The sequence below is a fragment of the Nannobrachium achirus genome, assembly GCF_963921795.1.
Source record: "Nannobrachium achirus genome assembly, chromosome: 7".
In the NCBI taxonomy this organism is placed as follows: domain Eukaryota; kingdom Metazoa; phylum Chordata; class Actinopteri; order Myctophiformes; family Myctophidae; genus Nannobrachium; species Nannobrachium achirus.
Window position 1 is genome coordinate 35,390,108 of NC_137816.1, and position 24,851 is coordinate 35,414,958.

General features: G+C 42.6%; 1 protein-coding gene across 6 annotated transcripts in view; it reads left to right on the forward strand.

Annotated features, from left to right (window-relative positions):
- The window catches only part of mical2a (microtubule associated monooxygenase, calponin and LIM domain containing 2a), a 56,375-nt gene that overhangs the window by 16,109 nt on the left and 15,415 nt on the right, over positions 1 to 24,851 (forward strand). For 5 of the 6 annotated variants that reach the window (XR_013962168.1, XM_080729306.1, XM_080729308.1 and 2 more), the window contains exons 3-13: positions 10,689 to 10,896; positions 11,439 to 11,555; positions 12,651 to 12,752; positions 15,008 to 15,163; positions 15,543 to 15,643; positions 17,921 to 18,178; positions 18,706 to 18,821; positions 19,437 to 19,563; positions 19,687 to 19,777; positions 20,699 to 20,846; positions 22,691 to 22,890. Coding sequence is in view for 5 of the 6 variants with exons in the window: in XM_080729306.1 (XP_080585432.1) it covers positions 10,689 to 10,896; positions 11,439 to 11,555; positions 12,651 to 12,752; positions 15,008 to 15,163; positions 15,543 to 15,643; positions 17,921 to 18,178; positions 18,706 to 18,821; positions 19,437 to 19,563; positions 19,687 to 19,777; positions 20,699 to 20,846; positions 22,691 to 22,890 (1,624 nt within the window). In the remaining variant the exon portion in view is untranslated. Of the gene's footprint in view, positions 1 to 9,795; positions 9,876 to 10,688; positions 10,897 to 11,438; positions 11,556 to 12,650; positions 12,753 to 15,007; positions 15,164 to 15,542; positions 15,644 to 17,920; positions 18,179 to 18,705; positions 18,822 to 19,436; positions 19,564 to 19,686; positions 19,778 to 20,698; positions 20,847 to 22,690; positions 22,891 to 24,851 lie in introns of those variants that run through there. The other variant, XM_080729310.1, reaches the window with a different exon arrangement.

A 24,851-nucleotide genomic window follows, 5' to 3' on the forward strand; every position in this document is an offset into this window, starting at 1 on the left:
TGAGTTGAGAACTTGAGTTTGGCTATTTCCAGCTGTATATAATGAGAGTTAAAAAACAGATTCTCATTTGAAACCACTTACAGGAGGTGTGATTGAAATTAGCATGAACAGTAAAAAAATAAAAAAAAATAAAAAAAAATAAAAAAAATAGGTAGGCCAAAAATCGGATTTGGGCTGCCACTCTGAACATAGCCTTAAAGTCTATAAGGATGTTGTTATCTAGGACAGATAGTGTTGCATCAAACCAGCTTCAGTACACTCACTCGCTCGCTACAGCTGGCCTGTTAACAACACTAGCCCTTACCCGTTCAAAGATATGAGCTCCAAAATGATGTGCAGTGTGTGGGTTATGGGGTGCACACAGTATATGAGGGATGGAAAGTAACTTTAACTGGTGCTTGCATGATGTAGGAGCATCAATGTAAGAAACCTGTTTCGTTTAATGGCTACAGAGATACTGTCCCCCCTCCCCCCCCCCCCCGCCCGCCCACCCGCCTGCACACACACCCGCCTGCCTGCACACACACACACACACACACACACACACACACACACACACACACACACACACACACACACACACACACACACACACACACAGAGCTGGTTAAACATTTTGCCTCATGCTAGATGTAGAATAGATGTGCCTCATGCTAGATGCAGAATAGATAGTAGATACACCATAAAAATGCTAATATACAGCATATGATTTGTGAAAGTGACAAACGGGCTTCACAGTTATGTCAGGTGTGTTCATATGCTAATGGTGATGCGATTTCAGATCAATTGCTCCAGCCACTGAGGAGACTTACCCGTTCAAAGATATGAGCTCCAAAATGATGTGCATTGTGTGGGTTATGGGATGTGCACTGTGCACACAGTATATGAGGGATGGAAAGTAACTGGTGCTTGCATGATGTAGGAGCATCAATGTAAGAAACCCGTTTCGTTTAATGGCTACAGAGATACTGTCCCCCCCCCCCCACCCACACACACACACACACACACACACACACACACACACACACACACACACACACACACACACACACACACACACACACAGAGCTGGTTAAACATTTTGCCTCATGCTAGATGCAGAATAGATAGTAGATACAGCATAAAAATGCTAATGTCACAGAGCTTGTAGATCGGCTGTTTTCAGCAAAGAGATTTTGTGTAGAGCAGGGGTCTTCAACGTTTTCAGGCCAAGGACCCCTTAGCTGAGAGATACATGAAGCAGGGACCCCACTACATATTGTATTAATGTGTGATGCAGATTTTCATCCATTTCATAGATAGATTCATAGACTTGTTTGACAGCACTGTCATGTTGGGTTCGTGACTCGTGTTAATGTATTTTTTCAGACATTTAACTACTTGGTCTGCTCTTTTTAAATCTGTGAAACAGATTACATTAAACACGTTACATTGTCCTGAGACATTCAGGCGACCTAGGTCACCTATTTGCCGATTGGCTGTCGCATGTCACATGGTAACCAAGCTAGTGTCATGATTGGGAGCGGCCAGAGCAGTATAATCAGAGAGTGGTGTCACCGCGGACACGCAACTCTCCATTCTAGGGCTCTGGGAGCGGCCTTGCGCTGTTCTTCTTCTCGAGTTTGGAAAAAAAGGATCCGATCCGTTTGTCACATTGTTATGATCGTAAAACTATCTAGTTTTAACGTTCAGAACGTTTTCTTTTTGAACAATAAAAACATTGACAGCCAGGGGGAAAAAAATCCATGAAGGACACGGAATGCAATCGTTCACTCGCCGTTGGAAAATTGACATATATTAATTAGACTATTCTGGATGTGTGGCAAATTGCTAACGCTAACGTTAGCTAGCGCTAGCTGCAGGCTAACGCTAGCTAGCGCTAGCTGCAGGCTAACGCAGACATGTTATACACAATTACTCATGGAATAAAACGGCGACCCAACTCGGAATGCAATCGTTCACTCGCCGTTGGAAAATTGACTTAGACTATTCTGGATGTGTGGCTAACGGCTAACGCTAACGTTAGCTAGCGCTAGCTGCAGGCTAACGCTAGCTAGCGCTAGCTGCAGGCTAACGCACGAGTCACGGTGTGTAATACATTCACTTCAACCTCGTGTTGAGCAGTTAAACCTATTTGCTACGTACGTCTACAAAAACGTTCATATTTCAAAGATAAAGTGCTTACTGAAGTCTCACAGATGTCACAGTATGGTACGCTCAAGCAGAATTACCTGTATCTTTCGTATTGTTTAATAAACAGCATTTTAATCCGATCAGACGTCATTTTCTGTTGTTTTTCAGCCATGCGACCCCATCGGTTGCGAGGTGTACTGCACTTAGATACATTAATACCTTTTTAAGGAAACGACGACCGATCGGATTAAAATGCTCCTCTTTAAATAATACGATCATTACGGGACATTCTGCTGGAGCGTACCCTATGGTGACATCCGTGAGCCTTCACTAAGCAATTTATCTTTGTAATCTGACCGTTTGTGTAGACGTACGTAGCAAATTTGTTAAACTGCTCACGGTTGGCGCAGCGTAGCGTCTTTACATTTAGCCCAATAATGCTAATCTACAAAGCAATAACTGATTGATTGAAGAATTTATTAGAAGTTTGCAATAGAAAAAAGTACAGTTTCATGACAGTACAAATCACTGGTACAAGGTCAACTAGAGATCCTAGAAAGCCGAGGCTTATTTCCACAGGAACCACACTTTAAGTATCTCATATAACATTGAAAGACAGACGGGAATGGGCGATAGTGTGTGGGGTTGGCTAACTAGCTAGTACATGCTAACAGGGTTTTTTCTTTCTTTAATTTTCCTATTTCCTTTTCTGACGAAAATACGCAACCCTTTTTTGACTGATATTATATGATCAAACGGCGTATGTAGACATGTCCGTTCCAACGGTTAATGCGAACCACTTGTTTACGGCGAATTCTATTGCGCCTGTGGTATGCTAATATGCGCTGTTTCTTTCTCTCCGTACATGACGATTACGTTACGGCGGTTTAGTTAAGTGTTAGAGAGCGATCGAATGCTTTGCACTTTATGATGACATGATTGTAGTCGAGACTTCTCGACATGTTTTCGTTGTTTTTATACTTCATCTTACGATGTGGCTCTAATATGCTGATAGCCTGAGTTGTTTGTTTTTGGTCGGTGGCCGCCATTGTGTGCCTCTGACAGGATGGACCAAACTGTGAACTCTGAACTCTGAACCACGCTCGACCTATGCGCTCGACAATTAATGGTTCTACGCTGCCTCTGCCGGCTGGGAGGTGGTATCACTACTATTTTTGTTACTTTTTCTTTTTTGGTTGTAACAGCAGCCTCTCTCGACTGGCAGGCCTTACTTTATTTTACAACTGACTCATGGACATTAGTTTTTTTTTTCTTTTTTTACCTTTTAGATAAATATGTCGCCACATAGCACCTTCCCTCTGGGATTATATAACCTATTATGTTTTTGTTTTGTTTTTTTTAATTTCTGATGTCTGGGGGCTGCCTTTTGGGACCCGGTGGCAGTCCAGTATTGGGGCGTCTGGGTGGGATACCAATACTTTTGTACTTTTACTCAAGTACATTTTTAATTCTGGACTTTTACTTGTAACAGAGTGATTCTACATTGCAGAATTGATACTTTTACTTAATTATAAAAATGTAGGTACTTTTTCCACCACTGTGTAAACGTTTGTGTTCTCATGCCAATAAAGCTTCTTTGAATTGAAGATTGAATTGAAGATTGCTCCCCATGTGGCGGAGTACACAATAATGGTAAATAAAGTAGCTTACTCTAAAATAATCCATCCATCCATCCATCCATCAGTTCCAACTGAGATTTCTAGAGTTCCTTAATAATAATAATTAAAATAAACAATACTAATGATTATAATTGCGACCGTCAGGTCGCAGTTACTATGAAAACCTCCACCGCCTGTCTGTCCGTCAGTCTGTCTGTCTGTCACGTCACATCACACTTTTTTGCCCCTATCCATGTGAAATTTTCCACACACAATCCTTGTCTGCCAATCCACAACCTCCACCCTTCCAGGGACCCCCGCAGCTCCAGGGACCCCCGCCAAATTTTTTAAAACACATTTTTGAATACTGCTCCTACAGTTTTTGCCCTAAAATCACACAAATCGCTACACAGTATGTCTACACTTATCTCATCGACATGGATCTGTCCCATATAGCGCCACCATCAGGTAGATTTTTTAACACATTTTTGGACCTAAACTTTTTTTTTTTTTTTTTCAAACTTTTTTTTTTTTTCAAAAAAAATTTTTTTTCAAACTTTTTTTACACTAACGTCAACACACCAATCCACAGATTTTATATTGACTGTGTGTCAATTCTTGTTTACCTCTACACCAGCACGAGGCATTGAGAGCTTGTAGATCTGCTATTTTTGGCTAAAGTTCTCCTCAGAATACTGTAGGGATGCAAGGATTCAAGTTGTTCATTTAAAAGAATTATCCTACTGTATCACACAAAGATTTGGTGCCCCCCCTGTAGTAACTCTGAGGACCCCCTAGGGGTCCCGGGCCCCCTGTTAAAGACCCCTGGTGTAGAGGGGAAAAAGGAGGGGGCCCTAGGCACTCCGGTCAACAAAGTGTATAGGGTTTAAGTGGTTAAAGAGCTAGACAATGCTTTGCACTGACACTGCAGTCCACAGGCAGGTGCCGCGTCGCAAAGCTATACAGTTCCCTCCGTCAGTCAAGCTGTGTTTTTATTGCACAGAGAAACAGACAGCATCACTCAGCAAGTGTGATTATCTGCATGTAGGTTGTACTGCTGGCGTTCTTTATGGGCTCCTCCTCAAAGGCTGGAGCCAGGCCCAGATTGTTATTAACACACATTTTCAGTGCCTCGGATAGAGCTACGTTTTTACAAGTCTAGCTTGATTCAAGCCACAACAAAGTTTTAATTAAGCTTTCAGTAGAAACTGCATGACTGTATACCATCGCCTGTGCCAAAAGCATTCTGTCATGCTGTACTGCGGCTCGTCACTCTACATACAGTAGGAAAGTGTTGAAGGTAAATTCAAAGAAACAATGTACTATTGTTGCAAACCTGTTAGCTGGATAGGCACTAGTGTATTACTGTATGTGTAGAAAATCTCAGATTTTCTGTAATTGTGTGTACGCTGTGTTACATATTTCATGATTGCATATTCTTTTTTTCTTTTTCTTTTTTTTTTCAGTATATGAGCACTATGCTGCCTGTTCAAACTTTTTTGAAGGCCATGAGCCATAACTTGATAAAAGATTTATGTCTTCACAAACCAAGGAGAGGGTGACGTAAATGATTGGCTCATGTTTTTATTGGAGCTGTGCTTTCTTCTCACAGTGAAAGATGTGATATCACTCGCCACACAAGTCCAAATTCCTGCTGGAACAGCAATCTGTGTAGGATGTGATGTCAGCCCTGCCTTATGACCTGATACAGATGGCTTTAATGCCGCTGACTGACACACCCCCAGTAGTTTGTTTTCTGCACCATGAGTTTTATCCATATAGGGCTATATCAGGGGTCTTCAACGTTTTCAGGCCAAGGACCCCTTAGTTGAGAGAGAGATGAAGCAGGGACCCCCCACAACCTTTTCATAGATTCCATATAGTTTCATCATTTGACGGCACAATCATCAGTGTATTTTGGATTCACGTCAATTTGTGTTTTCAGATTTATTAGTATTTAACCACTTGAATCGTCAATACATAACTTGACATTTCACTCTGTACTCAACTCTTTTTCCCCTCTACACCAAACGTCTTTGCCAAAAATAGATGATCTACAAACTTGTAGATCAGCAATTTTTTGGCTAAAGTTCTCAGAATATGGACACTAGAGTTCAAATGGTTAATATAAAAAAGGAGGAAAAAAATCACACAAAGATTTGGAGGACCCCCTGTAGTATCTCTGAGGACCCCCTAGGGGTCCCGGACCCCCTGTTGTGAAGACCCCTGGGTTATATCATATTAACTCATTTAGACTTGGAACCCCATTAGCCATTACGTAACTATACCTTTCAAGCTGGGAAGCTCCTTTTGGGGTTCTTGTTGCTATGTACACGTACAGTATATAGCAACATCTTTTTTTTTTTTTTTACGTTTTTTTCAGAAACCTTTTGGATGGCATTTTCAGAATCAGCCTCAACTCTAAATGGGTTATTTTATTGTGTATATACACCTATAATATAATCTCCAAAAAAGCATATGCTCTGATGAGCCACCATTTGTTTCTAATACTCAGTAACAGTGTATGCTTTTGTAATAATGTGCTCTGCTGCTGCTTTGAGGTCAGAGAGAGAGCAGAGCGAGAGAAGTTTTCCAGGGCGGGGATGCTGGACAGTGTCAGACAGTGCAAGGAAACTATTTGAACCCACTCGGTCCTGGAAGCGACTTGCAGTGGAGCCAGTTAATTTCAGCAAAACATCAATGATGTTTGTCATCTGTCTCGCATGTGTGCATAGTGTGAAATTGTAGTTTTGAGATATCTCCAACATTCCTTTGCGTAGGCTATTAATACCGTGTCTAATACTTTCCAAAAAATATTTTATGAATAAAGTCTTACACTGTAGATTCCTCTGAGCTTGGATTTTCTTGTTCATATCCCTGTAAACTCTAGTTGAGCTTTCCTCAATAGCTCGATGGCTCTTTCCATAGTAATAAATCTCAATCTGGTTTGTTCACCCAGTAATTGAAACAATGTGTGTCATCAAAATAGTATAGTATAGTACATTCTGGACAACTGTAAGATCTTAACAAGTAGATCTATAAGCTTCACTGGATGGTTATTGACTGGAACGTCTTCCTCATGCAGCTTATACGAGTTAGATTCTAGGTCTGGGACTGAATGCCCACACAGTAAAATCCTCATTGTTAATTTAACACGGCATGTACAAATGTCATTGTCAATAATTACCTTCTTATACTCTCTCTTTTCTGTGCAGACCATTTCTCTCACACCATGACATTCTAGATGCCTGTCTTTGCAGCTGGCTTGTTGCCTCTTGCCAGTGTCATGTTTTGGCTCCCCAGGTGGTGTGCAGCCTATTGACTATCTACCGGTGCTTTAAGGCAGTGGTTCTCAACATTTTCAGGCCGCAATCCCCAAAATAATCATATTTGAACTGGGAACCCCCCCACCCTGACGAGCACTTGGAGTTGAGGCATTGTGTATATCGGTTGAGGCACATTTTGTATATCACAGTTCTATTGTGAATGCAAGGCGTTGTAGATCTGCTATTTTCAAAATGTTCTGCCTCTAATTTTGACAATTTGGTACATGTTTAATTTGGCATTTTAGAGGTATTAAAAAGTGCTTAAAGTTATACCATGTAACTTTTTTTATAAAACAAATCTTAAAATTGTCCTAACTGTTAAATCGCTAAAGTTTTAGAACACCCACTCCGTTATTTTCAGCTTCTGAAGCCTTCTCTTTATATGTTTTTTTCTTAGCAGTGACAGGGGCGGGATTTCCCGGCAAAATGACGTAATCTGCATCATCTGTATACGTTGTGTATACGTTGGCCAATCACATCGCAGATCATACACACATGATACACTACCGGCCAATAACCGACTCTTCAGGAAGTAGCTTCCCTCAGCAGCCAGTGTTTACGATGGTGAAGGATTCTTAACCTCTTATTCCCCAAATCCTGCTCAGAAAATTACATTCTACCACTCCATGGATTCGTATCGGTTGCGGCGGTTTGCGGCGCCGCTCCGGTGGTCCGCGGCGGTGGTCCGCGGTGACTCCGGGCAAAAAACGGATGGAAAAAGCAATACCGCGACTGACCACTAGTTTAGCAACTTACACAGTATAGCTTTAAATTGTCACTTTAGAAATGTGCAGATACCCTCTATACACTTAAACTTTATGTTGGTTTGTTTACTGTTGAGAGAGAAAACAATGTTGCATATTAAGCTAATCATCTGGGGAGTCTGTGGGGACCCCCCCAAAAGAACTTGGGGACCCCCCTGGGGGTCCCGACCCACAGGTTGAGAACCACTGCTTTAAGGCATGGCTGCTTCTTTGTAGTACTGTTAGACAAAGGAAGGCTGTCTTCATCATCATCAGCATTATCATCATCAATAACAACAGCAACATGTCGGGTTAAGTCAGAATGTTGGCCACCTTTTAAAAAAAAGTTTAGTTGCTCCCCTGGCTGTGCTTTGATTTTGACTGACAGATAGGGTTCTGTAATTAAACGGAGATGAGGTGAAAGGTGACCCTGGCAGTGGGGCAGGCTGTGCCGTGCCGTCATAAAGGCCACAGGTGGGGAGCTGATAGGATGTGTGTGTCCTGACTCAGCAGATGTGGAGTGAGCCCTCAGGAAGCCCTCGTATCTGGAATAACACATCAGAGCGTGGAACCGCTCTAAAACCAACGAGTCATTTCTGGTCGTGCCATGGACACCGATTAAGCAAACCAAAACATGAGCATTGATAAAGTCCCTACATTGTCAGATTTGTGGTTTGGGAACATCTGAATTGTTTTTACCTCGTCTTCACACACCAGATTGTAGTGCAGGAATAATCACCCTCCAGTTGAAAAACCGAAGCGTACTTGGACAGCAAACAGCCCTGTCCAGGTGACGCTGCCAGCACCTGTGTTTGGCTCACACCTGCTGCCAGAAAGATGATGAATGCCTCATCTTTATATGCTGCAGCTCTAAATGTTCAAAAGGTTCTTCTCCATCACTGACGCCATCCTCTGATAACACGCAAGGGTTTCATCATGCTCACAAAGTAAGAAAATAAAATGACTTAAGCCCAATTTATTTTTATTGCTGGGTGCAGCAGACCATGTAGGGAGTGATCTGGGATTGCTGTCAGCTGGCACACAGTGCTCTCTAAACCCTGGTAGAAAGCTCTCCGCTTGGAGCTGTGACTCACATAGAGCCCCAACGGCGGGCAAGCAGCGGAGAGAAGAGCATGAAAGAGAAGCTGTAGGTGCACACAGGACACCACGTAGAGCTGCACAAGCATAACGAGGTCCCAGAGGCCAAGGCAGGTACTGAAACATGAGTTGTCACAATATTGACACGCATAGCAGTTCCATGGAGTTCCTGTGGCCCCTCCAGGCAGATGCACAGGGTGACAGGAAGTGAGTCCCACTGTTTTAATATGTTGCCAGCCCACACTCTGCATGGGGGTGGATTTAGTTGTCACACCACCAGTGGTAGCTCTTGATTCTGTTTCACTAAGTGAGTTTAATGAATTCTTCAGGGAAGGCCACTCGATGCAGGAGTCACTCCTGGAAAGTTAAAAGGAAATCTGAAGGTTATGGAAACAGGAACCCTGTTGACCACAGCATGCACTACTGTCTGACTCAGGAGGAATTTGGTTTAGAGTGAATCCTCGAAAGATTAAAGACACAGGCGCACACACACATGCACATGCACATGCACAGGCACACACACACACACACACACACACACACACACACACACACACACACACACACACACACACACACACACGCACAGGCACACACACACACACACACACACACACACACACACACACACACACACACAAATGCAGGCGCTCTCTCTCTACAATACAGTATGTCCAAAACAAATAGTTGTTAAAATTATATTTTTACTTAACCTGGCTGGCTCAACACTTTCGCGGATTGTAAACAAAAAGACGTTCTTAACTATAAAAAGCCTCACAATATCCATTTGTCAAATTCTGTTATACTAGAATCACAAGTACCTTTGGATATGAAAAGAGAGGGAAAAGTTAATTGTTTCTTTTCTTCTCCTTTCCAAAGAATGAAGTCATGTTTGAATCACACATTCTCAGACAGATGCTGTAACCCCCAAACAACTGACTTCATGCATATTTGAGGTAGACGGATGCATGAGTAATACCTTTGATATGGAAAGACTATAATAACAGTTTGGAGTAATTAAGGTATGGGCAACCGTACTTCTGGGAAGAGGATATTTGACTTCACATCTTCACCACTAATCACCATTTAATCTCCCATTACACTTTTCATCTTCTTGACAAAGCAGCCAAGAAGTAGCTTTGGTCTTTATGACAGGTAATGTTTGCACATTGTGTGGGAAGTATTTCAATGAATTATGGTTGTAATATAATTCACCCTAGTGCAATAATAAATCACTGGGTTAAAAAGTAGTTCTCATTTAATCACATATTTTAAGTCATTGATAAAGAGGCTCCTTGTGTCTGTCTATCTGTGTCTCTCTCTTTCTCTAATAATAATAATGGATTGCATTTTATGGCGCTTTTCTAAGCAAGTTGCAAACTCAAAGCGCTTTACAATAGTCCATTCATTCATACATTGGGAGGTGAAGCAGCGAACAGTTGACACCAGCGTCCTCACTTCCCACATTCACACACCAATGGTGGAAAACCAGCACCAACCTACTCATTGGAGCCAATGTGGGGTTCAGTGTCTTGTGTTCACAGATCATTGGACAACCTTCTCTCACTCTCTCGCTCACTCGCTCACTCACTCACTCACAACTCAACTGGTTATGGTCCTAGTAAATGTCTGCCTACCTAGTAGGCTCTGTTTGAGGATTCTTCCTTTAAAAGAAGAGCTGTATTTCCTGTATGGTCTTGACCTGCTCTATATGTAGTGTGATTGGATTGGATTAAATTGACATGACTTTGTCTGTTCTTCTCTTTTAGTGCCTGATCATTGGAGGAGGTCCATGTGGTTTGCGGACTGCCATTGAGTTGGCCCTAATGGGGGCAAAAGTGGTGGTCATTGAGAAGAGAGACTCTTTCGCAAGGAATAATGTGCTGCACGTGTGGCCCTTCACCATTCAGGACCTACGGGGCCTGGGGGCCAAAAAGTTCTATGGCAAGTTCTGTGCTGGTACCATCAACCACATCAGTAAGTGTCTGCTTACATCATCTCTCCTTAACTTATGGCAGTGAGGACAATGATTCAATTTACTAACTATTTTAGTTGCTTCCTAGTTATAGCTGGAAATGTGTTACTTACAGCTGTGGTTCTCAACCTGTGGGTCTGGACCCCCAGGGGGGTTCCCAAATTATTTTTGGGGGTCCCCAGATGATTAACTTAATGTGCAACGTTGTTTTCTCACTCAACAGTAAGTGTATAGAGGGTATCTGCACATTTCTAAAGTGACAATTGAAGGACTTTTTAATACCTCTAAAATGACAAATTAAACGTTGTCCAAATTGTCAAATATTAGAGGCAGAAAGTGTGAAAATAGCAGATCTACGGCTATTTTCACAATAGAACCGTGTTAAACAAAATGTAATGCCTCAACTCTTAGTGCTCATCAGGGTGGGGGTCCCCAGTTAAAATATGATTATTTTGGGGGTCGCTGCCTGAAAAGGTTGAGAACCACTGGCTTACAGTATGCTCATCTCTCATCTTAAATAGCATGTGATCATAATCTTTGATAGGTATTCAGCAGCTGCAGTTGACGCTGCTAAAGGTTGCCCTTCTTGTTGCTGTGGAGTTCCACATCAATGTGGAGTTCATCAAGCTGCTTGAACCTCCAGAAGACCAGGAAAATGAAGGTATATAGCCCATGCAAATGATAATGCTCTAGAACTGACAGTTTTATGACACAGGGATTTTGATTAATTTAAGGTAGTTGTTGCCATTATAAACCTCACAACTTTTAGTTCCTATCAGTTAAATAGTTGGACATTTCAGTTCCTCTTCTACATTGTAGCCTGGTATTTCACTTCCCTAATTATTGCAGTTTTGCTGTAGTAGAATTGTTTTAACAATCATTGTCAGAATGGAGATGTTTGAGATGTTAATGTTTAGCATTTACTGTAAACTGGACTCTGGTTGGAAAGCTGAACTGCACGACTATCTGCTTGACCTCCTCCCCACAGGATTTGAAACTTCTGCACTAAAGTTCACATGCTGCGGTCCAGTGTTGTCTCTCAAACCGCAATGTCAATACACAGATACCAACAAGAGCCTTTCCTAAATTTAGAAACAGACTGGCTTTTTTTAGCTGTGACAGACTTGTGATGTGACGGAATGCATTTTCCACATGGTGATATTACACAACAGACTACAGTGCATTCTAGTTTATTGTATTGTGGCCCATAATACCACCAGTGCATTATAGTTTATTGTAGGACATTGGCCCATAATCCCACCACAGCATTAATTATCTACTACTATATTACGCACTAGCCTTTCACTGCTTTCAGGATTTTATATTGTAGTGTGGTGTAATTGGTGTTGACATTATGCATGGTTGATCATAGCAGGCCAATGCTTCATTTATAGTTTGTCATTTGATGACGCATAAATCAGGCTTTAGTCTTCTATATGCTGAACAAAATGTATCCAGATGTTTTGGTGCCATCAAAGGTCTTCAACATGTTTCTTTTGTTGCTGTTGTTTCTTTCTTCTTCTTTTTCTCCTAATGAATGAAAATCCACTTTTTACTCTTGTGTAACTAAAGTCATAACATGATTAATTTCCGGAAAAAAAAGCAAGATATACAACTTGTTTACTTGTACTTTGTACTTGTTTACTCTGTGCTGTGTGCTGAAATTACTGTAAATGTTTGTCACTCTCTCTCTCTCTCTCTCTCTCTCTCTCTCTCTCTCTCTCTCTCTCTCTCTCTCTCTCTCTCTCTCACACAGACATTGGCTGGAGGGCAGAGATCCGACCAGCTGATCACCCTGTGTCTAACTTTGACTTTGACGTGGTGGTGGGGGCGGACGGGCGTAGAAACACTCTGAATGGTGAGATGAACGGAGAGACAGGCCAAAGGGCATTTGCTTCTGTGTGGAAGGACTTTATTATTTAACCAGCTGGTTGCCGGGTTAAGTGCTTAGTTTTCACAGATTGCTCAGTGTGTTTGCTCAACACTTTCTCCCTCCAAAGTGAAGGTCTGCATCAGAGTTCATCTGCATTATTTATTCTGAAAGCCTACAAGCGTCATATGAAGTTATCCAAAACCATGTTTATGTAGCGGCTTAAGTGTGATGAAACACAGGACACCTTTATTTTTACTGTATGGCAAATATAATCTAGAGAAACCACAAGGTTGCTCTTGGACGCTTCTTTTGATTAATTTCAAATACATAACAGCTATCTCATCCAAGATTACATTTACAATGTAGACATTAAGCAGACGCTCTTATCCAGAGTGACTTAGACTGTAGAAGATCAGAGTAAATGTCTTAAATAGAGTGCAAAGACGAAAACAATTACGTGCTGCAAAGTAACTAGGATACCAGGTAAACATAGAACCTACTGTAGCATCTGTCTCAACAACGTGCCATCTAATTCTTAGCATTTGTGTTCAAGCAACAGAATATATCCGTCAAAAATATCATAACATGTGAACAAGTAACAACATAGTACAACTAGCATCATCTATCAAAAAATAGGTTATGGTTATGATGGTTATGCAGGCTTAAAATTGAACTTGTCTTTGTTCTTTGTAATACTATATTCCTATGAAGTCACAGAGTGTTCCTCCCTGGGGACCGGTTGCGTATGAAACCACCAAAACACTGCATGTAAACAGAGTGGTGCTAGGGTCCAGTGCAGCATCTGGAGGCTGTTCAACAACTCATACTGTTCATGCAATCTCTCTACACCTCTCCGTCTCAGCCTCCTCCCCACTATCTATCTCTTTTTGTCTCATTTAATCAAGTATTTGGATGACAAAGATGTGACTATCAGTCTTTGGCAGACATATACAGATTGATAAAGAGGCTCCTTTGTTATTATTGTGGTTGCTATGCATATCTGCCCCCCCCTCTCTCTCTCTCTCTGAAATGCTCACCCAACAATTCACATGCAATCTTTATTCCTAATAAGGATATTTGGGGACATTATGATGTTTGGCTCTTTGAACAATTCTGAAGAAGCTTGTGGATAACTATTTTCCCTTCCCGTCAGTATTGTTGTCTAAAGGCACAGTTAGAGATCCTATAATAATCATTGCAGCATTGGGAATAGTGCCGTGAAATGACAAACCGCCTTATACTTTATTTTATGGTACTGAGACTGAAATCTATTGAATTTCATTTATAGAGTCCCAGCTACGAAGTGTTAGTGACAACATCCTTGTAAACGTTGATGTAAGACGAATAGTGAACGTAGCCTATGTACAACACGTTGCAGTGACATGCCCAAACCAGGGACACCGGGTTGAAAGTGGTTAAAATGTATCACAATGTTTTCTTTGTGATTTACATTTTGACAGTTTATTTATAAATATAGTGAGCATGTCGGCAAGAGGAGCCTTCTGTAACTGAATCAGTCTTGCGGTAAAAGCTGGAGCCCATGCCTCGGTTCAGTGGGTTTAGTCCTGGAAAGAACTGAAATAAGTTTGGCATTCACCTAATTCCATTTCCCAAATTCATAGGATAGAAATGTATATATTTTCCAAGTGTATTAGATCATTAGATTGATTGAACTATATTTCAAATACATTTGTCAAGATGTGTTAAGGTGTAATAAATTACTTGGCAGATACAGCATAATAAACTCTTGACATCTGAAACTATAAAATAGAATGACTAATGAGCCAGGAATGTGGTGTGTTTATGTTATAAACATAGAAATGGAATCATAACTGCTTTTCTGCCAGCTGTGAATGTCAATCAAGGTTAATTGCTATTTGAAGTCAAGGTCCAACTCTCACTAATATACTCCATGTCTTTTGTTTCGTTGGTTTAAATAAATGCTTCCTTCAGTAACTTGTTGTCCTTATCTTTAAATAGCTGCCCTGTGATTTTTCTTTTGATTAACAGACTTGTTGGCTCAGGAAGACATAATATTATTTCCTTGTCTGTTTCTCCTCTGTGTGTGTGTGTGTGTGTGTGTGTGTGTGTGTGTGTGTGTGTGTGTGTGTGTGTGTGTGTGTGTGTGTGTGTGTGTGTGTGTGTGTGTGTGTGTGTGTGTGTGTGTGTGTGTGTGTGTGTGTGTGTGTGTGTGTGTGTGTGTGTGTGTGTGTGTGTGTGTGTGTGTTCCTCCCTCTCAGGTTTCAGGAGGAAGGAGTTCCGAGGTAAGCTGGCGATTGCCATCACAGCGAACTTCATCAACAGGAACACCAGTGCGGAGGCCAAGGTGGAGGAGATCAGTGGAGTGGCATTCATCTTCAACCAGAAGTTTTTCCTTGACCTCAAGGAGGAGACAGGTGGGCAGAGGGACACACAGTCAGCAACAATGCATACATCATTGACCCTCTCATAAACAGCTTTTATGGGACCTCTGAGAGAGTGTGGACAATACCAATGATATAGCATTCATTGGCATTCATTTATATATATATAAAAAAAGAAAGAAAACGTAAAGGGTATGAAGATACAAGTTTTTGCCTGGCGGTGACGATATAATGAAGTGAATGACTGTGTGTGTGTGTGTGTGTGTGTGTGTGTGTGTGTGTGTGTGTGTGTGTGTGTGTGTGTGTGTGTGTGTGTGTGTGTGTGTGTGTGTGTGTGTGTGTGTGTGTGTGTGTGTGTGTGTGTGTGTGTGTGTGTGTGTGTGTGCTCGCTCGCGTACATGTGTGTGTATAGGTATTGATCTGGAGAACATTGTGTACTACAAGGACAACACTCACTACTTTGTCATGACAGCCAAGAAACAAAGCCTACTAGACAAAGGAGTCGTCATCCACGTAAGCAGACACGCTTTACATTTATATTGCCAGCAGCAGGTGGGTCAAAGTGTAATGTGAAAAGGGCAGTGCATAAGAAAACCATGTTTATGATAGTGCAGATGTGTGCCCAAGGCACACCAATGGGAAGTCAAAATCTCATAGCATACTCTGTATTTAAGATACATTTGTCATAGTTTTTGGAGCTGTGTGGAACACAAGCTCCCCATAGGCAGCAATGTGTGTCCTCACCAGAGTCTCACCAGAGTCTGTCGTCAAGAATGAACAGGATCTGCGCATGCGCGGCTTTACCACACACACACACACACACACACACACACACACACACACACACACACACACACACACACAAATTATATATACTAGCCCTTACCCGTTCAAAGATATGAGCTCCAAAATGATGTGCAGTGTGTGGGTTATGGGATGTGCACTGTGCACACAGTATATGAGGGATGGAAAGTAACTTTAACTGGTGCTTGCATGATGTAGGAGCATCAATGTAAGAAACCCGTTTCCTTTAATGGCTACAGAGATACTGTTCCCCCCCCCCCCCAGCCCGCCCGCCCACCCGCCTGCACACACACCCGCCCGCCTGCCTGCACACACACACACACACACTCCCCCCGTGTGTGTGTGTGTGTGTGTGTGTGTGTGTGTGTGTGTGGGTTTGTGTGTGATTGTGCATGGCCTGAACAACAGCGCCCCTCCCTTAACATGTGTGGTCACAAAAGGTACTGTAGGCTAAATAGATATAGATACACCATAAAAATGCAAATATACAGCATACGATTTGCGAAAGTGACAAACGGGCTTCACAGTTATGTCAGGTGTGTTCATATGCTTATGGTGATGCGATTTCAGATCAATTGCTCCAGCCACTGATGAGAAACGCGGTTTCAGACAGACACTCAGACAGACAGACATTCGGAAAATTATATGTTAGATAGAACACTTAGAATTCATAGATCTAAAACACATAGAATCAAAACATAGATCTGGAACTGCTCAAATTCACAGCTCCACTTCGAACAGAGGTTCGATTTTTGTTTGTGTTTGTATACCTAGTTGTATATGATTGTTCTATTACAATAACTAGACCTTACCCGTTCAAAGATGTGTGCTCCAAAATATACTGTGCAGAGTGTGGGTTGTGGGGAAAGTTACTGTAACTGGTGCGTGCGTGAGAGCATCATGTAAGGAGCAGCTCATGGAGGAGTGTATATTTATTTACCCGTTGGAAGATGAGACACACATCAAACGCACCTGGTGAAAGAGAGAGAGAGAGAGGAGAGAGAGAGAGAGAGAGAGAGAGAGAGAGAGAGAGAGAGAGAGAGAGAGAGAGAGAGAGAGAGAGAGAGAGAGAGAGAGAGAGAGAGAGAGAGAGAGAGAGCACATTCCTAACTGTGAGAGAGGGAGCTGTGTGTGTGTGTGGGGCTACAGATCCCATGGCCTGGAGGAACAGACCGTAACCCTGGCAACAGACAGTAGAAAACGCTAATAAACAGCTTTAATTTGGGAGAAATGAAATTCGGGCTTCACAGTTATGTCAGGTGTGTTCATATGCTAATGGTGATGCGATTTCAGATCAATTGCTCCAGCCACTGAGGAGAAACGCTGTTACAGACGGACGGACAGACATTCGCAAAATTATATGTTTGATATTGCGTGGTTGTCACAAAATCCTTGTCTCCTTGGACTTGTCTCAAGGCACACCAGTTTGGGAAAAACTGGGGTAGATGATAAAAATAAAAGCTGCATTTAAAAGAAAAGGACCAAAGGACTAAGAATTAAAACGTTTTCAGGCCAAGGACCCCTTAGCTGAGAGAGAGATGAAGCAAGGACCCCCAGATTCCATATGGTTTCATTGTTTGACAGCACAATCATCAGTGAATTTTGGATTCATGTCAATATGTGTTTTCAGATATTTAACCACTTGAACCGTCAATACTTGATAAACTTTACCTTTCATTCTGTACTTAGTGTGCTCTTTTTCCCCCCTCTACACCAAACCTCTTTGCCGAAAATAGCCGATCTACAAGCTCACAACGCCTTGCAACGCGAGGCGTTGTGAGCTTGTAGATCTGCTATTTTTGGCTAAAGTTCTCAGAATATGGACACTGGGCTTCAAGTGGTTAAATGAGAAAAAAGTTTTCTATCACACAAAGATTTGGAGGACCCCCTGTAGTAACTCTGAGGACCCCTAGGGGTCCCGGACCCCCTGTTGAAGACCCATGCTCTACTTGAATTCCCTTTGACTGTAAGGCTTTTGTTTAACAGGATTACATGGACACAGAGAAGCTGCTGAGCAGTGACAACGTCAACCAGGAAGCTCTTCTGTGCTACGCCCGTGAGGCTGCTGCCTTTGGCACCAACTACGAGCTTCCCACGTTGGATTATGCTGAGAACCACTGTGGGCAACCAGATGTGGCTATGTTTGACTTCACCAACATGTACGCCTCTGACAACGCTGCGCTGGTCAGGGAGAGATTTGGACACCAGCTATTAGTGGCTCTCGTTGGAGACAGTCTACTAGAGGTAAGAAGGGATTAGCAATGTGTGAGTAACTTTTATTAAAACTAAAATGTTGCAATGGTAACGCAAGCAAATCATAACTTTCAAATAAAACGGAGCACAACATTGCACATTGCATAGTTTCAACTGTCCATGAACTATTTAAGCCCTATTTCTTGCTTCATCATACAGTATGACGGTGTCACACAATAGAGGGTATGCGCATGCATAAACTGAATGGCATATCGAGTGGCAAATCGAGTAGCAAAGTGAGTTTAATGCTGTTTAACATTGTTTAATGCAATCAGATAGGACTTTTCTGTTTGGATGTATGGGCTGTCAAAGGTCAGAAAGTAGTTTTTTTGCCACTCATTAGGTGTTCCCGCATAACTTTCGGGTATGATGATGATGTCACACTTATACCCTCTATAGCCCATCTACAAGCTTGGAGATCTGCTAGTTTTTAGCAATATTTGAAAGTCTTGCACAGAGTGAAATGCCCAAATAGGGAGGCCAGGTGTAAAGTGGTTTATGTGTGTGTTGATCTGCAGCCCTTCTGGCCCATGGGGACAGGGTGTGCCCGAGGATTCCTGGCTGCCTTTGACACCGCCTGGATGGTGAAGAACTGGGCTCAGGGTAGACCAGTTCTAGAGGTTCTTGCTGAGAGGTACTTTCTCACTCTCTATGTCACTCACTCACTCACTCACTCACTCACTCACTCACTCACTCACTCACTCACTCACTGACACACATGCGTACAGACACGTGCACAGTGCACACACATACTCACATTCGCCCACATTTACTTATGTACTCTACTCATTCAGATTCAGACTGTGTAAAGCTACAGAATACATCCATTTTGCAGAAAATTATACTGTATGCACATTTAAGTTTATGATAGTTTATTATTTATTCTGTCAAATATGCACTATAACAATTTTTAGTTGAGAACTTGTGGTTTACTGATTTACTTTGCTCAAAATGCATTCATTTGCGTACATGTTCATTGTCAAAGAATTTGATCTAGCTTGTGACTCTACCCTGTCATTGGTGTCGGGTGGAAACTTTGTATTTCCATATATATATTTTTCAGAAATTAAAGCCCTATTTTTTAATTTGTGTGACAATGTCGCACAAAGTGTAGCAAAATAGCTGAATTTATGGATGCCAAATTGAAAATGGTTAAGTCAGGGTTATTCTTTCCATTTCCTACCACTCTGTTGTGCCTAACTCTGAATTGATTTTCATTGATTTTCTTCTTTAACATTTGTGTCCATAGGGAGAGTATTTATAGATTACTTCCACAGACAACGCCTGAAAACCTAGCCAAAAACTTTGAGCAATACACTATAGACCCTGGGACCCGATACCCTAACCTGAACTCCTCCTGTGTCAGGCCACATCAGGTGAGAAGACTACACTCTGAAGCAGCTCGCAGATCCCTTGTTGTTACAACTGGATGCACTCTCATATATCATTTTTCACCTCTCATCGCCTTTTCAATACATTCATATCTTTGTCTCTCTAAGGTGCGTCACTTGTACATCACTGGAGAGTTGAAATCTTGCTCTCTGGAGCGTGATGGTTCGATACGGCGACCTGTCAACCTGGCCAGACATGGTACGTGTCTAATAAAGTATAACAGAGAGCTCACTGGTATTTCATTGAGCCTGCACCTGCAGCTATTCACTTGTTCCCCAGCCTGCCTATTCTGGTATGGAGGGAAACGTTTGCCTACAATAGCAGATCTACAAGCTCAGACACAACACATATCAGCTATTTTTGGTGATTTGGTGTAGATGGGAAAAAAAGAGATCCAATCTACAGTTGTAGCTCAGGTTTGTTTTACTAAGACTTATTCTAAGTGGTTGGAACACTTGGAAAGATTTGAACGTGATGGTTTTACTTTATACACTGTTCAAGTTGTGCTCCCCTCACGCATTAGAAGGACAATATCAGTCCCCAGAACCAAGGACGGGTGTTTTCAATGAATCCATCATTAAAATGAAGTTTAAGGGAGAGTGTCCGATAAAAAGGAATATCAAATATCTAAATACTGAATCAAAACTGTCTGGGGTGCTCACAAAAGAAGAAAAGAAAATACTCCAAACTTAAAATATCCCTTTAATCACATGAGATCTAAATTGTGTCACAATGTGACAATGTGTACTTTGATATTCTTTTATCATTTAACTAGAAAAAACAAAAATAGTCAATCTACAAGCTCGCAACATGTCGCACTGTGACGAGTTGTGAGCTTGTATATGAATCACCCCTCGATAAATCACCCTTCAGACAACATTGTCTTGTGGTTATTCCACACAGGTAGTGAGGAACATGTCCTGACTGAGACGTGTGCATTCCTCAGCCGCAGCGGTATCTGTATCTGTTTGAACCTCATTTACTGTCAGCAGGCATCATCCTATCGATGATGCCATAGCCTCTGTTCCATGGCCTGTAATTTCTGCATGCCTGAGAGTGACTGTTATTCCTTTTTTTAATGGTTTTATTCCGGCGTGCCTCTCTTTGTCTCTTGTACAGAGTCAGAGATCAGACCCGGGAGACTGCTCACCTGGTGTCAGAAACAGACAGAGGGCTATAGGAACGTCAGCGTGACCAACCTAACGTCCTCCTGGCAAAGTGGCATGGCGCTCTGCGCCCTCATCCACAGGTTCAAACCCCAGCTCATGTAAGTAACTCCCTTTAGATCAGTGGTTCTCAACGTATTCAGGCCAAGAACCCCTTGGTTGAGAGAGAGAGATGAAGCAAGGACCCTCACAACCTTTTCATAGATTCCAAATCGTGTGTGTTTGGGATTCTTGTCAATTTGTGTTTTCAGATATTTAACCTCGTGAACCGTAAATACTTAATAAACGTGACCTTTTACTCTGTATTTAGTCTGCTCTTTTTCTGCTCTACACCAAAGCTGAAAATAGCCGATCTACAAGCTCACAGCGCCTCGCAATGAGCTTGTAGATCTGCTATTTTTGGCTAAAGTTCTCAGAATATGGACGCTAGGGTTCAAATCGTTAATATAAAAAAGGAGAGAAATTTTTTTCCATCACACAAAGATTTGGAGGACCCCCTGTAGTAACTCTGAAGACCCCCTAGGGGTCCCGGAACCCCTGTTGAAGACTCTTGCTTTAGATAACATCTCTGCTAACCTGCATTGAAAGATACCATGTCACCGTGCGACCCCAACCTATAGAATAGATTGCTCATGACGTCAACTCTCACACTGTTATCAGCACACTTTGAGATAACGGTCGGAATTGTACATAGCAACATGAAGCCTCCTGGCACTTATAAAAGCTGCCATGTTAAATATGTACTGTAGGGTTGACATAGTTTGTTGCAACACAAAACCCTCCCTGTAATCTGTGCAACTCCTACTAAAGGGATACATGTTTATGGGTGTGTGAAGTTACTGAAGTATGCCAGGCATGGGAGAGAGATATGCATGCTTCCTGATGTATTATCTGTAAGCCGTCGCCCTCTCCTCACCACTTGAGTGACACTTGACCCTTTCTAGAGGCTCTGGCTGATACTGTATTTGCAGTCTCTATCTCACTGATTGGTGCGACAGAGCACGGAACACATAGTCCTTTTTCCAGCTACTTTGAGTACAGAAGGACATTTTATGCAAGCTAGCAGTGCTGTGTACATGCTACATTTCACACCATGGGCTAAAAAAAAAAGTCTATCATGAGGATTAATACTTTTCACAAAAATGACTAGTACTCAATTTTAAGAATTGAGCTGGGATATGTTTTGGTAGCTTACTATGAGCAGGATTTGTTTTCAAACTTGATAAATAGATATAGTACCTCAATGACACCAAAATTAAATTATTAGAATCTCGCTTTATTGTATGGACATTTTCAGTGCCAGATAATCCTCGAAACAACTGTTAGTGTGATAAAAGATGATAAAAATCTTCATCCAATAGCCTAACTACTTTTCCCCCGATATCATTATCTCTGTACAGTAAGCAGTAAAATCCTCAGTGTTAATTACCAGCGCCAGCAGAGCGCGCAAGTACTGCGTTCGGTGTCGTCCCTGTTGGGTCTCTGTTTACGCCCGTAGCCAATCACGGACCAGGATTCCAGGTGACATCACCATCAACAGACAATTAGGGACCAGCATTCTTGGTGACATCACCAACAACAAGTGCGACCTGATATATAATTAACAAGGCACAAGTTGGTACCTTGGCAGAGTGCCAACTGGCCCACCCACATACATACATACAGACAACAGTACTTTCTCGCTCTGCTGGTGCACAAGTAGGCCATAGATGGCCACAGGTGCACAAGGCGCACGTTGGCACCTTGACAGAGCGCAGTCTAGTTTATCCTCCATTTGTAACTCTGAGAGTGTAGAATTATAACCAAATGGCATTTGGTACATTTGTAATGTACACTCTCAGAGTTAAAGTAACACAGGATTTTACGGTGGATGATGGGTCATTCTTATTTATATTTTTCGTGATGTGTTTCTTAATGCCACCCAACTGTCTCATTCCGCCATCAGAGACATCGATTCACTCAACGAGGAGGACTGGGCTGCTAATCTCCAGCTGGCCTTTGACCTCGCTGAACGGGAGTTTGGGATCAAGCCGTTCACTTCTGGGGAGCAAATGTCTGCCGGCCAAGACCTAGACAAAACCACCATGATCACGTACCTGTCCAAATTCTACGAGCTGTTCCGCGGCACACCCCTACCTGCCTCAGGTATCCTGTTCTCTCCAAACAGCATTTCCCCCTATAGCGGACAAACTGTTCATACCAGGGGTAAACCGAGAACGAGCTATCACTGTCATGGCCCGCAACCATCCCCTCTATCATGTCTGCACTATCCTCCATTATGAGCTCAGTCTCCGCGTGTACGGTTTCAATGGTTACGAGCACATCAGCCTCCTGCATCTAGCATATTTTTGGTTTTTGCTTTGTTTGGTTGGGTTGGTTTTGGTGCCTCACCTTATTTATGGTATGGTGTTTGGGTATGTACTGAAAAACACCCTTTTGTTCTCTGAAAGAAATGGTCTCATATGTCATACGATTTCCCGTCAACAGAAGCGAACGAACAGAAGCTGTCCGTCGTCATGTATTGTGGCACGAGAGGAATGCACTGCACCATGTTACAGAGGAATGGTCACGTGTGAAGAGGTTGTCACCTCATGGTCACAGGGATTGAATAGCAGATCACTTCAGCCCTGTTGCCAAAAATAGGATATATAGAGTTTTTGTTAGTGGTCCAAGTCAGAGTCCTGCATGGGTCCCATTTTGACAACCCGCGCCCACCCCGCCCGTCATTAATCAGATCCCCGGACCGACCTGTTACCCGTCCTTGTATAAAAATCAAAACCAGATCCGCCCCGTCCGTCAAAAAAATTACCCGTCGCCCGCCGTCTACCCTTGATTACATGTATTAAAGTAAATAGCCTACAGCCGTGCGTGCTTCCAAATGGCATCGCACTCGATCGTCCCTGCACGCCATCCTCAGTGTTTGCGACACAATATACAGTATTGAGTATTACATAAACATCAGGTCAGCTGCCACTCTTAATTCTTTTAGATAGCCTTTTAAACCACCCTTGCTATGATGAGAACATGGGCTAACGTGCTAGTTAGTGCATGCTGTGGTTGTGTCTGTGTGTTGTGTGTGTCCTGCCAGCAGCAGGCTGCTGCTCACTGTGTGACTGTGAGCGCTCCAGCCGCTCCGGTGTGTGACTTGACGTTTAGGCGGAAACAGTGCTGCTGTATGCATGCCGTGGTTCTGTCCTGCTGCTCACTGTCACTCTTGTGACGTTGTTTAGGCAGAAACAGTTGTCTGATTTTCACAATAAAATGTCGCCCACCCGTGTTTAGTCGTGCACCGCCTGTCCCCGCACCCGCACATTTATAATAGTATGTATTCCGCCCGTTTTCACCCGTCAAACGCGGGTACCCGTCGAGTACCCACGAGGGCCCCAGCCCTTTGCAGGACTCTGGTCCAAGCTAGAATCTGCTAGAACCCTATTGTACTATTTGGGTATAAGAAATGTTTGAACCCTAAGTCTCACAAACTCCCCCCCCCCCCCCCCCCCTTGATTCAGTGGGTCCAGGTGAATCTATGCCAATAAACCACACCCATTCCAACTGATTTTCTACCAAATCAGTCCAAATCTGGTTTCTCCCCACTCACTTTTGTGGGCATCAAATTATAAATGTTTTAACCTCTGTCTTTAATTAATTTTTTACAACACATGAATAATCATGTATTATTATCTTCTCATAGTCATTGTCTCCACCAGCCGAAGGCTGAGGGAGAGTATGTTTTCCCCTCCGTCCGTCCGTGCGTCCGTCCGTCCGTTTGTCCGTTACCAGCTAATCTCCGGCGCCGTTGGCCCGGTCGCTGCCAAACTGTGCACACACACTCCCTCGACACCAATTCAGAACCTCTGCCCCAAATATTTCACATGGGCCTGTTCTAGCGCCACCAGGAGGCCGACTTTTGCAAAACTAACTTTTGCCAGTACTCCTACAGATTTTGTCCAAAAATCACGTAAATCAGTAGACAGTATCTCTACAGTCATGTGATCGACATGGATGTGTCAGATTTTCCATATTCCATCCTGATTGGCTAAAACTGGCTTTCAAAGTTTGCAGGATTGGTCAGTTTTGAATAAAATGCCTGAAATCCTGAACGCAGT